This window comes from Pongo pygmaeus, chromosome 6, assembly GCF_028885625.2.
Source record: "Pongo pygmaeus isolate AG05252 chromosome 6, NHGRI_mPonPyg2-v2.0_pri, whole genome shotgun sequence".
Lineage (NCBI taxonomy): Eukaryota > Metazoa > Chordata > Mammalia > Primates > Hominidae > Pongo > Pongo pygmaeus.
In genome coordinates, this window is record NC_072379.2 from 133,475,089 (window position 1) to 133,491,111 (window position 16,023).

The 16,023-nt window shown below is 45.1% G+C and overlaps 1 protein-coding gene across 1 annotated transcript; it reads left to right on the forward strand.

Moving 5' to 3' along the window:
• The first annotated feature begins 2,096 nt into the window (after positions 1–2,096).
• AKR1B10 (aldo-keto reductase family 1 member B10) lies at positions 2,097–15,966 on the forward strand. The gene is made up of 10 exons (XM_054494600.2): positions 2,097–2,522; positions 5,187–5,354; positions 6,453–6,569; positions 7,544–7,621; positions 11,223–11,345; positions 11,622–11,728; positions 12,148–12,229; positions 12,762–12,845; positions 13,503–13,585; positions 15,604–15,966. Exons 1-10 carry the CDS (start codon positions 2,457–2,459, stop codon positions 15,644–15,646), a joined length of 951 nt encoding a protein of 316 aa, XP_054350575.1. The 5' UTR covers positions 2,097–2,456; the 3' UTR covers positions 15,647–15,966.
• The last annotated feature ends 57 nt before the right edge of the window (positions 15,967–16,023 follow it).

The following is a 16,023-nucleotide window of genomic DNA, read 5'->3' on the forward strand; positions in this document are numbered from 1 at the left end:
CCACAAAATCATGAGCAAATAAATGGTTGCTGTTACAACCAGTTGGTTTGTTACACGAAAACAGCTAATCGATATACCTTCTTAATCTCAATTATCTAAAAAAGATATCCCTCACCGATTCATAGTTAAGTGTTTCTAGAAGGAATATTATTATGAATAATACACATTTCTTTATTCCGTGCATCACATGAAAATGGTCAGAGTCAAAATGGAGTCACTAATGTTAAAAAACAAACAAAAGACTCGGACAAATACAGGTGGGAAGACCATGAAAAGAGGGTTCTAATGGTTGTACACCTGAAAACCAAAAGTACCACGAAAGACAGCAAAAACCACAACCTTGAGCAAAGGCCACTGCAACTGAACACAAAACATACGCTGCAAGGACCTCTGAACAGCTGCATGTCCAACTCACACTAACACCACTTTCATGACTGATCTTTGGAGCCAAGGCTAATTATTTCAAAGCCATTAGATACTCCTCATTTTTTCCTTGAAAAATTTTGTCTTCCTTTATTTCCCCAAATATACACATAGTTTACTGTGGCATGCATATTCCCATTGCAGTGGTCTATTCCCAGAGAAATATTTTTCTTGTAGGGACCTCTCTCTGTTATTTATGTTGACAGTCACTAACGATTTACTATTTTAACTATACTAGCACTGCATGTCATCCAGTATACACTGGGAAAATAAGGTGCCGCAAGTGCATATCCAGGAGACTTTGTGGCCACCAGATTATGAGGCATGCATGTATTTATTTATTTATTTTTGGGACAGAGTCTGTCTCTGTTGCCCAGGCTGGAGTGCAGTGGCACGATCTTGGCTCACTGCACTCTCCACCTCCCAGGTTCAAGTGATTCTCAGGCCTCCCAAGCAGCTGGGACTATAGGTACGTGCCAGCATGCCTGGCTAATTTTTGGATTTTTAGCAGACACAGGGTTTCACCATGTTGGCCAGGCTGGTCTCAAACCCCTGAGCTCAAGTGATCTACCTGCCTCGGCCTCCCAAAGTGCTGGCATTACAGGCGTGAGCCACCATGCCCGGACCATGCATGTATTATTAAAGTTGAAGTAGATAATTTAACAAACATCAATGAAGTAAAAGATTTTTCACTCATAGGTGCAAAATATCATGCCAACTGCCTTCCATGAGCTGTCATAAGCCACAGCCTAGAGATTCAATTCCATTTCAAGATTCAACCAAAGCCAACTCATAAACAATAACATGTAAAAGACAGAAAAACCCACTACCTGCAGGCTGAAACAGATGCTGTGACGTGGCCCTGGCCTGTCATGGCGTGTCACAGCATGGCACAGGCCTGTATCATGTTCCCTAGATTGCTGACTACCAACTAGCTACAGCTGACTCCAATCAGGTCAGGATTTGATCATCTCCGCACTGAACCTGCAATTGCAACTTTTAACATTGAAACACTGCTTCTCACCTCTCCTCCCTAGACTCCCATTTCACTGAAGAAACCATCACAGGGAAAGAAAGCCCTTGTTTTTTCTTCCTTCTTTGCTTTGCTTTCTTTCTCTCCTTCCTTCCTTCCTCCCTCCCTCTCTCCCTCCTTCCTTCCTTCCTTCCTGCCTTCCTTCCTGCCTTCCCTTCTTTCTTTCTTTCTTTTTTTTTGAGACAGGGTCTCACCGTCTGTCGCCCAGGCTGGAGTGCAGTGGCACAATCTCGGCTCACTGCAACCTCCGCCTCCCAGGTTCAAGTGATTCTCCTGTCTCAGCCTCCCAAGTAGCTGGGATTGCAGACATGTGCCCCCGCGCCCGGCTAATTTTTGTATTTTTAGTAGAGACAGGGTTTCACTATGTTGGCCAGGCTTCTTTCCCTCCTTCCCCCAACTCTTCTTTCTTTCCTTTCTCTCTCCCTCCCTACTTTCCAACTTTTGGCTGTGTTGAATTTGTTGACTCATCCTGAACAAGCAGAAACTCCAATGATCCTGTCACCTAAGAAAGAACTTTGCACAAGATTGTCATGTTTAATAATTCATTCACAGAATCCCCAATCTCACAAAAGCCTGGAATGGATTTCCTGTTTGGTTAAGGCGGGGAAGCTACTGTGGCCAGGCTCCAACTCCTCCCACTGTAGATAGCACCAGCCTTCTTAAGCAGCATGTGGCCAGGCACAGTAGCTCACGCCTGTAATCCCAGCACTTTGGAAGGCCGAGGTGGGCGGATCACCTGAGGTCAGGAGTTTGAGACCAGCCTGTCTCTACTAACAATATAAAAATTAGCCGGGAGTCACGGTGGGTGCCTGTAATCCCAGCTACTCGGGAGGCTGAGGCAGGAGAATTGCTTGAACCCAGGAGACAGAGGTTGCAGTGAGCTGAGATCGCACCACTGCATTCTAGCCTCGGCGACAGAGCAAGACTGTCTCAAAAACAGCAACAGAAAGCAGGACGTGAGACTTCTACCTGCTCACTCAGAATCATTTCTGCACCAACCATGGCCACCTTTGTGGAGCTCAGTACCAAAGCCAAGATGCCCATTGTGGGCCTGGGCACTTGGAAGGTAAATATGCAAATCTTTGCACACCCTCTCTGGAGGGGCGTTTGGGTGTTTTCTCTTTCTGCATTCAGCCAGGAAAGCCTGGAGGTCGGGCAGGGGTTTGGAGAGGTGAGATTCAGCCCTGGAGCTGGGACTCAGGTTGCTTTCTTTTCTCAGAGCTGATTCAGGCTGCAAAGCTCCAAGGCTGGCTTTCCCAGCAGTGATGAGAGCTTCTCTAGCAAGTATCAAATTTCAAGCAGCTGTTGGACTTAAAATTGTTTTCCAGGGCAGTTTCTCTCTCTGGCTCTAGGACACTTAATTGGGCTCAACGTTTCCACAGAGTCTTGGCTGTGGATTTGTTGTGGGCTGGGTGGTTGAGGAGAGGATACAGAGCCTGAAGTCCTTGGCACCCCTTTGCAGATCACGGTGTGGGACTTGGGCTAGCAACATCCCTATGACCTGCAAACTCGTTAGAAATGCAAACTGGCCGGATGTGGTGGCTCATGCCTGTAATCCCAGCACTTTGGGAAATCCAGACAGGAGGATTGCTTGAGCCCAGGAGTTGGAGACCAGCCTGGGCAACATGGCAAGAACCCAGTTCTACAAAACTAAATAAATTTTCTGGGCATGGTGGCACGCACCTGTAGTCCCAGCCACTTGGGAGGCTGAGGTGGAGATTGAGTGTTGAGCCTGAGAGGTCAAGGCTGCAGTGAGCAGTGATTGTGCCACTGCACTCCAGTCTGGGCAACAGAGTGAGATCCAAGAAAGAAAGAAAGAGAGAAAGAGACACAGAGAAAGAGAGAGAGACAGAGAGAAACAAAATGCAGAGTCTCAGGCTCCACCCCAGGCTACCTAATGGGCATCTGCACTTTCACAAGATCCCTACGTGGTTCCTGTACACACTGAAATCTGAAACATGCTGGGGCTGCAGAGAGCCTGGGCTGAGAGTCGTGATCGCCACCCGGCTGTGTTAATGACAGCTGGCAAAAGGTGGTAAGGCACATCCAGGACTCAGTGAGGCAGGTTCCTGAGCCTCTCTTAGGCTAAGTTTCAAGTTGTTCCATCACCATCTCCCTCTGCCTTCTTTGCCATTTTCATCCATGATAGCACTACCCTAACTAGTGACGAGAAGCAATCTTTGGAGTTCTTCTCTCCTGTCCCTCATGGCTAATATCCCTGCTGAGACTTCTGCCTCTGGCTCTCTTTCCTTCTGTGCACCCTAATTTTTCTCCTCTTCCGTCCTGAGCTAGAGGTTAGGACCCTCTGCTGCAGCACTGGGTCATTCTCAGGATACATTCTGGGTGTATCTGGATGAACAAAGGACTTCCAGCTTGATTCATGCACAGCGTCTCTTGCTTGAATAGCAAGATTTGCCCAAAATCAGACCCTCAATCCTATATAAATGGAATAAATAATCACTTCCAGATCGCCAGGGAATCTACTCACCCTGGGTAAGTTTACCAGACAGTTTCAGAATTTTGGAATTGAATGAAAGAATTATGAAGGGAGCTGTCTTCAACACGTGGGGATGATAGACTAAAGGATTATGACCTTAGCAGTGGAGGTGAAGAAGGGTGTAGCTTAGCAGTTGGGGGCACAGGGCTGCTTCTGGGTGCCTTGCAGCAGCCTGTTTCTTGTCCAGATGGTAGGGTAGCTGTGCATCTCTGTTTTGTGTACTTTTCAATGTTTGCTATCTCACAATTGAAGAGGTTTAAAAGACTATTTTGTGAGAGATCAAGTTTTAAGTGCTTTTTGCCCCCATCATTGGTGTGGCTAGGTTAGAACAAAATGTGATAATTCTATTTCCCTTCTTTTCTTCTTTGTCTTTCTTTTCTTTTCTTTCCTTCCCTTCTTTCTCTCCCTCTCTCTCATTCTCCTTCCCTCTCTCTTTCTTTTTACAGGAATGGAAAACAAACTCTATTCCTATAAGGTTTTCTATTTCTCCTTTTTTTCTGAAACGATCATTGCATAATGACGGCCTCTGCTGAACTTTACTGTGTGTCAGGTAATGTGCAAAAAACTTAATATTCATCACAGCATCTCATCACCACAAAGGCCTCATGAGGCTGGTGCTATTTTTTTTTTTTTCCATTTTGCAGACAAGGTTTAGAGAGATTGAATCACCTGCTTAGACCCACACACCCAGTAAGTGATCAAATCTGGATTGATGCTGTAATGACCGTTATCCGGATCCTTATCACCATTTGGGGAAATTGTCTGAAAATCCCTCTGGGTTATTTAGAGTCAAGCTTTCATCTGGGTCGTCAGAAAGTTGTAGTGGAGCCATCTGCACCCCCGCACACCTGAAGACATTTCAGGACTAACCTGGATGAGAAGGGAACTGACTTTTAGCTAGGATAGGACATAAGGACATAATCATAAAATAATTCACTTTCCTTCTTTTCTTTTGAAAAGTTTTGTAAAGTGTGTATCCTCCCAGATATCTCCTGGCAAAGGAGACCCCAGTGAAGCCTTGGTTTGGAGAAACTGGGCCGTGTGGGACAGCCTGTTGAAGGTGGTCTGGGGATAAGAGAATATGATGGTTGCTGAGTGTGGTGTAATTCTAGCTAATCGGGAGGTGGGAGGGTTGCTTGAACCTGGGAGTGTGAGGCCAGCCTGGGCAACACGGCAGGGCCCCATCTCTTAAAGAAAAATACATATGTGATGGGCTTTTCTTTTGCCTTTCAGTCTCCTCTCGGCAAAGTGAAAGAAGCAGTGACGGTGGCCATTGATGCAGGATATCGCCACATTGACTGTGCCTATGTCTATCAGAATGAACATGAGGTGGGGGAAGCCATCCAAGAGAAGATCCAAGAGAAGGCTGTGAAGCGGGAGGACCTGTTCATTGTCAGCAAGGTGCAATGGTGCATTTGGTGGGAGGCCTTCACTTCAAGGCAGGCAGAAGTATCTGGTTCGGGTTGGCAGCAAGAACTCTGTCAGCCTTTTCTACATGTACCCCTTTTCATCTCTGCCTTGATAACATCCGTGAATACAATACTATCCATACTCCAAGCCGTTATTGATATTTGAACATGTCATGGCTGCCCCACCTGCCTGTAGGCTGGTTTTCCCACAGTGGGCTTGGTTCCATGGAGCCCTGCACTGCCCTGGGCCTTCCTGTTCCCCATCAGAGGGATCTACCATCTGCCCAGAGGCAGTCAGAGGCCAAAGGTGCAGGCAGGTCTTGATCTGCAGCCTCCCTTTCAGAACTGTGAGCTCATTGACTGTGCCCCTGAGGCTCTCAGCCAGGGGGCATTTTGGAAAATGGTAGGGGCACTTTTCTATTGTCACATATGAATTTCTTTTTTCAGTCTAGTAAAAGGTGAGGTATAAAGTGTTATAAAAAAGAAGAGGATGTTGGGTGTGAGAGGACTGAGAATCACTGGATCTATATTATACACAACTTGCTGAAAAAAAAATAACACTAGTTCTAGGTACTTGGAAAATGCACACATCTTGTAGGACAAATAGACCTCACTGTGTAGCAGCCAAGTCTGGATAAAGCCTTTGTAAAATTATCACTTGGGGCCTTATAGGTTTGATAAGTGACCTATCAGATAGGTCAGATAAAGGACCATCTGCTCCCAAAGGCCTAAGAACGCTTGACATTTAAAAGCTACACACAATTCCTGCTCTCAGAGAGCCCACATCTGAGGAAGAGACTGAGACAGGTAAACAAATTTAAAATCTGTGGCCACATTTACTTCAATGATCTGAGACACATATAGAGTACTAGGAGAGTTGAAAAAGTCAATTGCTTTTAACACTTAAGACATGTCATCGGTGTGCTGAACCCTGGTGATGTTCCACACTGTGTCGTGGATCTTAATCAGCTTTGTTGCAAATGGCTTGTGCCGGTTTAGATCAGGATGCAAATCAAAAAGCAGGGACGATGAGTATAATGTGGCCCTTCCTTTTCCCGGTATCAATAGCTCATTGCTACACTCTTTGCAGGTGTGGCCTACTTTCTTTGAGAGACCCCTTGTGAGGAAAGCCTTTGAGAAGACCCTCAAGGACCTGAAGCTGAGCTATCTGGACGTCTATCTTATTCACTGGCCACAGGGATTCAAGGTTTAAGACACTCTCTTTCTCAGCCTCTAGTTTCTAAGCAGGTGCCAGAAAATAGTAGCTGCACCAGGGCTGCGGGGTGGTGTGGACTGGAGCAGGAGGACTTGCACTTCATAATTGGGAATGGCAGGTGGTCAGGAAGAGACCTTGGAGTAGAAACACACTGCCTGGAAGGGAAGCTGAGGCCATGTGTGCTGCTGAGGTGGCTACATGCCTGGGTTTTCTTGCAGTTATGTCTGAGAGAAGACATGATTTCTGGCAGCCCAGACAAGTTGCAACTGCCATATCACCTTTGTCTTGATTCCACGCCCCAGGGTTGCCCTCCCAGGAAATCTCTTGGGTTACTCTTGCATAACTATATTCCAGGGCTTAATTATCTTATTAAGCAAAGTACACCTGGGAGTGGCATCTTGGAGAAAAGCCCAAGTACGCTGATGCTGGAAGGAAGCCAGTAGTGATCCCGGCACCCACTGCCTGGGGCTCTGCTCTTACCTACTCCTGAGGGGTGGGAGAGACAAATTTCCAGCTCTCTCCCCTCTTGACCAGCTGGAGTGATGATGACCTGCCACCCCTAATTCCACGCCTCTTCTAGAGGCTGCAAGGATAGAAGTTGGCCAATATCTTCTCCAGAGAACCACAGCTTGGATATCTAATCCTTATCCAGTGATACTGAAATGAAAGTTTGCCCTTGGGTGTATATGGGATCTAGGTGTATGAGGTTAATGTCCATCATGATAATGGACATCTGGAATGTACTAGCAGCAAATCTTAAAGTCAATCCAGTCATTTCTAAAATATTAATATGCTACAGTAGATACATTTTATTTAAACTCACATTCTTCTAGTATGTACTCCAGAGCTTGAAAAAGTGGTATGCAGATGTGGTATTTAGCAAGAGTCAGGATCCTGCAACTTTGTTGAACAGAACCAAGTGTCCTGATGCAGATTCCAGTAAACTTTTCATTCTGTGTTTACAGTCTGGGGATGACCTTTTCCCCAAAGATGATAAAGGTAATGCCATCGGTGGAAAAGCAACATTCTTGGATGCCTGGGAGGTAGGTTCCAGCTTCCTCTAAGTGTGCTGGGAGAGAAATCTTCAGTTATCCATGAGATTCCCATTGATATGAACGTGGCCATGTGCCTGATGCTTTCTAATTTCATCATTGTGATTCTCTAGCTCTTCTAGTATCTTCCTCATCACCTTTGGCTTTTGGGTGCATCTGATACTATTTATATTTCAAGGCTAATACTGAGTCTTCACATAAGACTGGAAATACAATGTACCCCACTTTGGGGATTACACATGCTGTTCTCTAACCAGGGCAAGGCATTTGGAACAGAGGGTTTGGGCCTGGGTTTGCTCACAGCAGCTGAGTGACCTAGGGTCAGTTTTGTAACTCATGTAGGGCTCAGTTTTCTCTTCTTAAAAAAGAAGTCTTATAATACATAATACCAATATATATCTTTCAGTGTGTGATAAAGATGAAGATGGTTTACATGCCAGGAACATTAGTCATGAAGCCCATTTAATCATCTAACCCTAAGAGACAGTGTTAACATCACCATTTATAAATAATGATATTTGAAACCTAGATTGTTTGATGACTTGCCCAGGTCATGTCACAATGTGTGTGGCAGAGCTGGGATCGGACCCAGACTCATCTGAATCACAAGTCCAACCATCAAAGCCATCAGCATGGTGCTTGGCAGGCAGTGAAGACACATCCAGAAATCAGGAAGCCTGAGTGCCCTGCTTCTCAGATCTAACCATGACCTGTTTCACATCATTCACATTCAAAATGAATGAAGGGGTGAACATTTTCTCTGGTCATTTTTTATTATTTATACCCTTTTGCAAATGGTAGTAGAGAATGAAGTGGAGGAATAAGTTATAAATGAACAGTGGCATATGACTCCAAGAGTTAATCGTGTTATTTTGGTAGCTGTCTGTGTAGGGGTGCATGTAGTTGCGAGTTTGTATTGTGTTTTACAAGCAAAAATATATATGTTTCAACTTTCTGAAATGCTTACAATTGATATGATTCAATTAAATGTAGCTTTTTCTGTGTATTGTTTGTTCAAAAGCATTAATCCACAAAAGCTTGTTCAAAAGCATTGTGGATTAATGCTTTTTGTTGTTGTTGTTGTTGTTTTAGACAGTCTCACTCTGTCACCCAGGCTGGAGTGCAGTGGCACGATCTTGGCTCACTGCAACCTCCCTCTACCAAGTAAAAGCCATTCTCCTGCCTCAGCCTCCTGAGTAGCTGGGACTAGAGGTGCGTGCCACCACGCCTGCCTAATTTTTGTATTTTTAGTTGAGATGGGGTTTCACCATGTTGGCCAGTCTGGTCTCGAACTCCTGACCTCAAGGGATCCACCTGTCTTGGCCTCCCAAAGTGCTCAGATTACAGATGTGAGCCACTGCACCTGGCTATTTGCATTACATATGATAAGATTTTTTTGCCTTAACTCCTATGATGACATGAAGTATGGCAAGTATGTCAACGTAGCCTGCTTCTCGCAGTGCTATGTTTTTTGAATGAATACAAGAACGACTGCTAAATAAAACATTTGAAAGGCATGAAAACATATCAGTGATCAAGGTCAGAGGCTCTGATTTGAAATGAGCAGGCTTGAATATGTAAGCGTTGGATGTTTATGTAGACCCACAACCAGTTCAGTAGAAACCTCACTGACCACCTTGAAGCAGAGAGGAGGAAAAAAGTATAAAGAAGTCAAATTCTAATACAGGAAAACTAACCTGACCTATGATGCACAAAAACTTTTAAATTATCTAATTGCCCCATCTGAAATTTTGGGAAACCTAATGATTTCATAGCTTCTAAACTCTACTGCCCAATTTGGATAACTTCATGTATGCTAGTGGTTCTCAACGTGGCTATACATTAGAATCACCTGAGGAGTTTAAAAATCCCAGTGTCTAGAATACAACTCAGATAAAATCTTAAGAAACTCTAGGGGGTGAAATCCAGGCACTGGTAATCTTTTTTTTTTTTTAATTTAGAGAGAGTCTCGCTCTGTTGCCCAGGCTGGAGTACAATGGCATGATCATAGTTTAGTGCAGCCTCGGTCTCCTGGGCTCAAGCAATCCTCCCAAGTAGCTGGGATCAGAGGCACATGCCACCACATCCAGCTAATTAAAAAAATTTCTTTTTGTAGAGACAGGGTCTCGCTATGTTGCCCAGGATGGTCTCCAACACCTGGCCTCAAGCAATCCTCCTGTCTCAGCCTCTGATAATATATATCAGAAACGTATATATTATTAGTAGGTATTATAAAACCTTTTTTAAGAAGAGAAAACTAAGGCCTACAAGAGTTAAAAAACTTACCCTAGGTTACTCAAACCTAGGCCCAAAACCCCTGTTCCAATCCTCCTGTCACCTCCCAAAGTGCTGAGATTACAGTCATGAGCCACTGCATCCAGCTAGTATTTTTTAAAGCTCCCTGGTGATTCCAAATTGCAGCCAAAGTTGAGAAGGGCTGGATAAAGTGTTCCCTGAACATGTCATGCTTATCCCTGCCTCTGAGCTTTGCTCCTGCTTTCCTGTGTCATATGCTCATGTTTTTCCCTCTTTTCTTTCTCTCTCTTTCTTTTTTTTTGAGGCCCAGCTTATACTCTACCTGAAGGACTCCCCTGACAACTGCAGGCTGTGTGAATCTCTTCCTTCTCTGCCCTTTCTGACTCTGTCTATGCCACTGTCATGTTATCTGAGGCAGCCTCAGTGTCACGATTGATGGCTCCATAGAAGGGAACTCTAGCCCTTTAATTGGACTATAAGAATCCCAGAAAAAGGAAGCACATTGTATACCTTTACATCCTGACAACTGCTGGGCAGGATCTGGAACATGTAATAGATGGCTACTAAATACATGTTGCATTAGAGGCTGCTACTAACATATATGGTGTCTTTGGGCAAGTTTGGAAAATGCCCAATATAGGGTAAAAATTATACAAAGATTCCCTTCCTTGCGTGTCCATGCAGTTTCTGTGCCAGGAAGCATGGCTGGATATGCAAACAGTGGGTCAGGTTTCAGCCCCACACAGCTCCATGGCCAGGTGCCCCTGCCAGGGTGTAATCTGAATGCATGACCTTCCTGCAAACCAAAGCATGCTTAGTGTGGGAGACAGTGACTCAGGACCCACAAGTGAGGCTTCTTCATATGCTGCAGCCTCTTCCTGACTAACACAGCTTGCCCAGGTTTGGGTGTGCAATGCACACACACAACAGTACCTCCCTGCTATCATTTGGATTCATTAAAAATTAAATCATCTCATAAGCTTGAAAATGTTGATTTTTATTCACTTTTTATTTTTTTGCATTACAAAACTTTCATATTTCCCCTGTGTACAGAAGTTTAATTTTTTATGTGTTTCTTCATGTGTAAGGTGAGAGTGGCAAGAACATAAAATCTTTACCTGTTACTCCTAGTTTTTCTTGGGCTGGGGAGGGGCAGTAGGGCTGGAACCAATCACTGATGGGCACCCAGGCCCCGGACTGAAATTTCCTGTGAATGCTTCGGCTAACCCTGTTGCGGTGGATCCTTTAGCAATTTCTGCCTCAGGGAGGACTAAGCCAAGCCAGGATCCCTGTAGTCCCTCTGGAGCTGCCCATAAGATATTCCTTTCTATGACAGGCCATGGAGGAGCTGGTGGACGAGGGGCTGGTGAAAGCCCTTGGGGTCTCCAATTTCAGCCACTTCCAGATCGAGAAGCTCTTGAACAAACCTGGACTGAAATATAAACCAGTGACTAACCAGGTAAATTCTGTTCAGCATAAGGGTAAGGATCTTGCCCTATTACTTCTTAAACATTGGGAGGAATGTTCAATGCTCTGCCCTGAGTGTCATCTCAGGGGTCAGTGATCAGGACACTTTGGGGCGGTGTGAGGCTGATCTCATGGGTGATTTAGCAAGTATCGCAGTGGGCAGGTGTTTGGCCTTTGCTTGGTGGTCTTTTTTTGTGTGTAGAACTCCCTGTGAACAACTCACAACAGAGCCAGCTTTCCCTGTGATGAGGATTGTTTGCTGTTGCAGGTTGAGTGTCACCCATACCTCACACAGGAGAAACTGATCCAGTACTGCCACTCCAAGGGCATCACCATTACGGCCTACAGCCCCCTGGGCTCTCCGGATAGACCTTGGTGAGGCTTCCAAGTGGTGGGTCTTTCTCTTGATAATCTTAAAAACATTATTTTATAATTGGTAAATATTTGTATGGGTCCATAAGTTACTGGAAAGAAAAATGTGTGTAAGGTAACATGTTTGGTACACGCAAATGGGATGACAGTGGGAAGAAATGGGAATTAAACAACAACAACAACAAGGGTGACATGCTTGACCCTCTGGGAATATTTCCAGTTCAGCCACCCAAGGGTGAACCAGGCTTTGCAAAATGCTGAGGCTTCAGAGCCCAGGGGTAGGACCCAAGTTTCCAGGTCCTCCTGCCGATCTCCCAGATGGAGAGGCTCTGATGATCAGTCTTGAGACCCTCATTGGAGTGGTGTCCTTCTGTACATGGTAGCCATGGTGATTATTCACATCAGCATCTTTCTGCCCCTAGGGCCAAGCCAGAGGACCCTTCCCTGCTGGAGGATCCCAAGATTAAGGAGATTGCGGCAAAGCACAAAAAAACCGCAGCCCAGGTACCATATTTTTATTTTTCTTGTTATCCAACAACTCATTCTTCCAGTCTCATGTTTCATATCTTGTGTTGTCCTCAACAGACTCCTTAAAGGGGAAGAACACAGGAGCTGAAGTCCTCTAAAGTGTTTCCTTTGAAGTCTGTTGGAACCTCTAGGAAACACAAGAGCTGTCACTGAAGCAAAGATAGCTTCTGTCTCACAGCTTCCTGTTAAGCCCTACAACCCAGTGGCAACGTACAGCTTTGGAGTCTAGGGATATGGATGCAGATGCCAACTCTACCTCTGATCAGCCTTATGATCCCCAAGCTACTTTCTTTATTCCTAAAAAATGAAGATCACAGGGTTGTCCCTAAGATGAAGGGAGAGAATGAGGCAGAGGACTGGCACAAGTCTAATAGCTGTGAAGGGCTCAGTCAGTATTAGCGATTGTACCTGAAGCCACAGTGAGCTGCGGAGATGTTTTATTCTTCCTTTCCATAAAAGGAGGGGTCTTTGGAGCTGAGTGGAAGCCTGATGTTCCCTTTCCGCATAGGTTCTGATCCGTTTCCATATCCAGAGGAATGTGATTGTGATCCCCAAGTCTGTGACACCAGCACGCATTGTTGAGAACATTCAGGTAAGATTCCGGCTGGTCAGCCCTGGTATTCCTCAGTGGAGTGGGGGACAGGCAGGCCTTCTCACTAGGCTTCTCACCTCATCGCTGCATTGTCTTTGGCCCCCTCCCTTCCCACCACCCTATCATTTTCCAGCCCAGGGAGCTAGGCTCGGTAGAGCTGAGATTAATGACCCATGGGCTAAGGACATCCTGGGGGCAGTGCCTGGTGAAGCCCTATCAGGTCTGAGCACAGCTGTGCCTCACACCACTGAGAAGACCCTCAGTTGCCCCTGAGCAGCTAGGCCCTGGGCCACACACAAGAGCAGACTGCCCTGGCCTCCCTGCTCACTTCCCGGCAGCAGAGGAGGTGTGAACTGTCCTTGGAGCAGCGTCCTCTGGAAGGGCCCGTCATGGAGCACAGGGCCTGTGCACACCTGGGGTTTAGTGCCTTTGAGCCTGGTCACCCTCCCCCCAGATCACTGAACACTACAAATACTGCAGTCTTTGTGTAAGACCTAATTTAGAGAAAAATTTGTATCCTGTGGACAGAATGGGAAAAACTCCTGTGGCCAGTTTGTGCTGTGAATGTGAGCTCCCTCCCTGCTAGAATGGCCGGCAGTCTCCAGCCACAGCTAGAATGGCCTTACTGATGATGTATTGGAACTCCTTCCTTTCCAGGTCTTTGACTTCAAATTGAGTGACGAGGAGATGGCAACCATACTCAGCTTCAACAGAAACTGGAGGGCCTGTAACGTGTTGCAGTAAGTGCCATGGAATTAACTAGAAGCATTGCCAGGAGTTTTTCTAAACTGGTAGAGGGTCAGTTGGAAGGATTAGAAGGATGCTGGGACTACTTGTGTCTTCAAATACTATTTTGGGGCAGTTTTGAAAGTTAAAATTGGAGTACCTGGGAATCACTGTGAGGGACACATCTCTAATTGCTGCTCATTGTCTGAACTTCTGGATGTAGAGCTAGAATTGCAACAGAAGGTGTGTTATCAATAGGCAGGAGGCAGAACATTCATTTATTCATTCATTCAATCAATATCTAGTGGTCATCTATGTGCCAGGCATTTTCTAGGTGCTTAGATTATCATACTGTACAAAGTTGCTGCCTCCACAGGCTTAGGGAGGGAGGGAAGAAGAGGCAACAGAAATAAATCAACTCAAAATATAGATGTCAGACAGCAACAAATGCTAGACAGAAAAATAAAGTAGGGCAAAGTGGATAGGAAGTGGTGGGTGGTAGTGGGACTGATCCTTTATACAGGGTGTGTTAAGGGAGACTTTGCTGTGAGGGACATGCCATATGGATTTTTTGGGGAACAGCATTCTTGGCAGTGATAACAGCAGGTGCAAAGTCCCTGAGGTGGGATTGTGTTTAGAGCATTCAAGCAAGAAGCCCAGGGAGGCTGGATTAAATCATCTCCAAATGCCTCTTAAAGGAGGTGGTGCTAACTTTACTTAAAATCTTAGATAAGTGATGAAAAAAAGCTTTCACTCTGGCTGGGCAGGCATTCTAAATCATCTCTTTACAAGCAATACTTTCTGAATAATGTATCTAATTAAATGTATCAAAGAGAGTTGTCTGGCATTTATTACTGCCAGTTATGTAATTCAATGACAATTTGAATCTCTCTCAATGTTTCTATAGCCAAAAACGATTTTTCACCTTTTCAAAATGATTTTGGCTGGGCGTGGTGGCTCACGGCTGTAATCCCAGCACTTTGGGAGGCCAAGGTGGGCAGATCAAGAGGTCAGGAGATCAAGACCATCCTGGCTAACATGGTGAAACCCCGTCTCTACCAAAAATTAGCTGGGTGTGGTGGTGGGCACCTGTAGTCCCAGCTAATTGGGAGGCTGAGGCAGGAGAATGGCGTGAACCCGGGAGGTAGAGCTTGCAGTGGGCTGAGATTGCGCCACTGCACTCCAGCCTGGACGACAGAGCAAGACTCCATCTCAGAAGAAAAAAAAAAGGTTTCAGTATCTCAAGTGCTGCTTGCATGTCATGATATTCCATATCTATCCTTCCCACCCTAAGTATCATAGGAGCCTTTCCTCATCTTACAATGGCTTACTTTTATTGGCGCTTAACAAAGTAGTAGCTACTTAGAGTAAAAAGGAAGGGTGAACATAAAATGGGACTCTCCCCCAAACTAAACTGCTTACCTTCCTATAAGCATCATTTCTGGTGGAGGCAGTGGGTTGGTGGGCTCAGCAGTAAATACACCTGGCCTCAAATCCAACTTTAACACTGGTTTATTAGCTATATGACATTGGGCAAATTTCCTAGTTTTTCCAAGTTGGTTTCTGTACTTATAAAGTAAGATGATAATACTAATCGCAGCTAACATCCATTGAACCTTAGCTTAGAATGTGTCAGGGTCCTGAGCCCTTTTCCGGTGGTATTATCTCATTTAATACTCATAACAATTCCCAAGCTGTCAATTCTGCTGTTGTTTCCTACCTCATGATGTTGTGAGAATGGATTGGGACAAGACTTGTCTGTCGCCTCACTTGACACCAGGCTTACCATGAGTTGTCATTCCGAGTTTATTCCAGTGCCCTGGTCACTGTCTGCCCTCCTTCCTAGCAAAGCCCTCGTATCGATTTGAGGGAAGGTCAAAGTGTGGGCACCCTCCTTATGTTCTTGCAGGGAGGAGGCTAAGAGAGCACAAATACGATGGAGTCCACCAGGGAAGAATACCTTCTCAACCAGAGTTGTTGCTTTGATGGAACAGTTTCTCTGTTTTCTTTCTTTTTTTTTTTTTTTCTGCAGATCCTCTCATTTGGAAGACTATCCCTTTGATGCAGAATATTGAGGTTGAATCTCATGGTGAGATTACACAGGGGATTCTCTTTCTTCGCTGAAGTGTGACTACCTCCACTTATGTCCCATTTTAGCCAAGCTTATTTAAGATCACAGTGAACTTGGTCCTGTTGTAGACCAGAATCGAGGTGCTGTATTAGACATTTATTTCTGTATGTTCAACTAGGATCAGAATATCACAGAAAAGTATGGCTTGAATAAGCAAATGACAACTTTTTCCATTTATCTGATCAGAACAAATGTTTATTAAGCACCAGAAACTCTGCCAACACCGAGGATGTAAAGATCAATAATAAAAAATAATAATCATAACCAACATGTATTGAGAGTGTACTATGCGCGAACACAATTTGAAGTGTTTTCCTGTGG

Excerpts from the sequence above, each read along its gene's own strand:
- AKR1B10 (XM_054494600.2), top strand. The coding sequence starts at position 2,457 with ATGGCCACCTTTGTGGAGCTCAGTACCAAAGCCAAGATGCCCATTGTG. Across the intron at positions 5,355-6,452 it reads ACCTGTTCATTGTCAGCAAG|GTGTGGCCTACTTTCTTTGA; the intron begins GTGCAATGGTGC and ends CACTCTTTGCAG. Across the intron at positions 7,622-11,222 it reads CATTCTTGGATGCCTGGGAG|GCCATGGAGGAGCTGGTGGA; the intron begins GTAGGTTCCAGC and ends TTTCTATGACAG.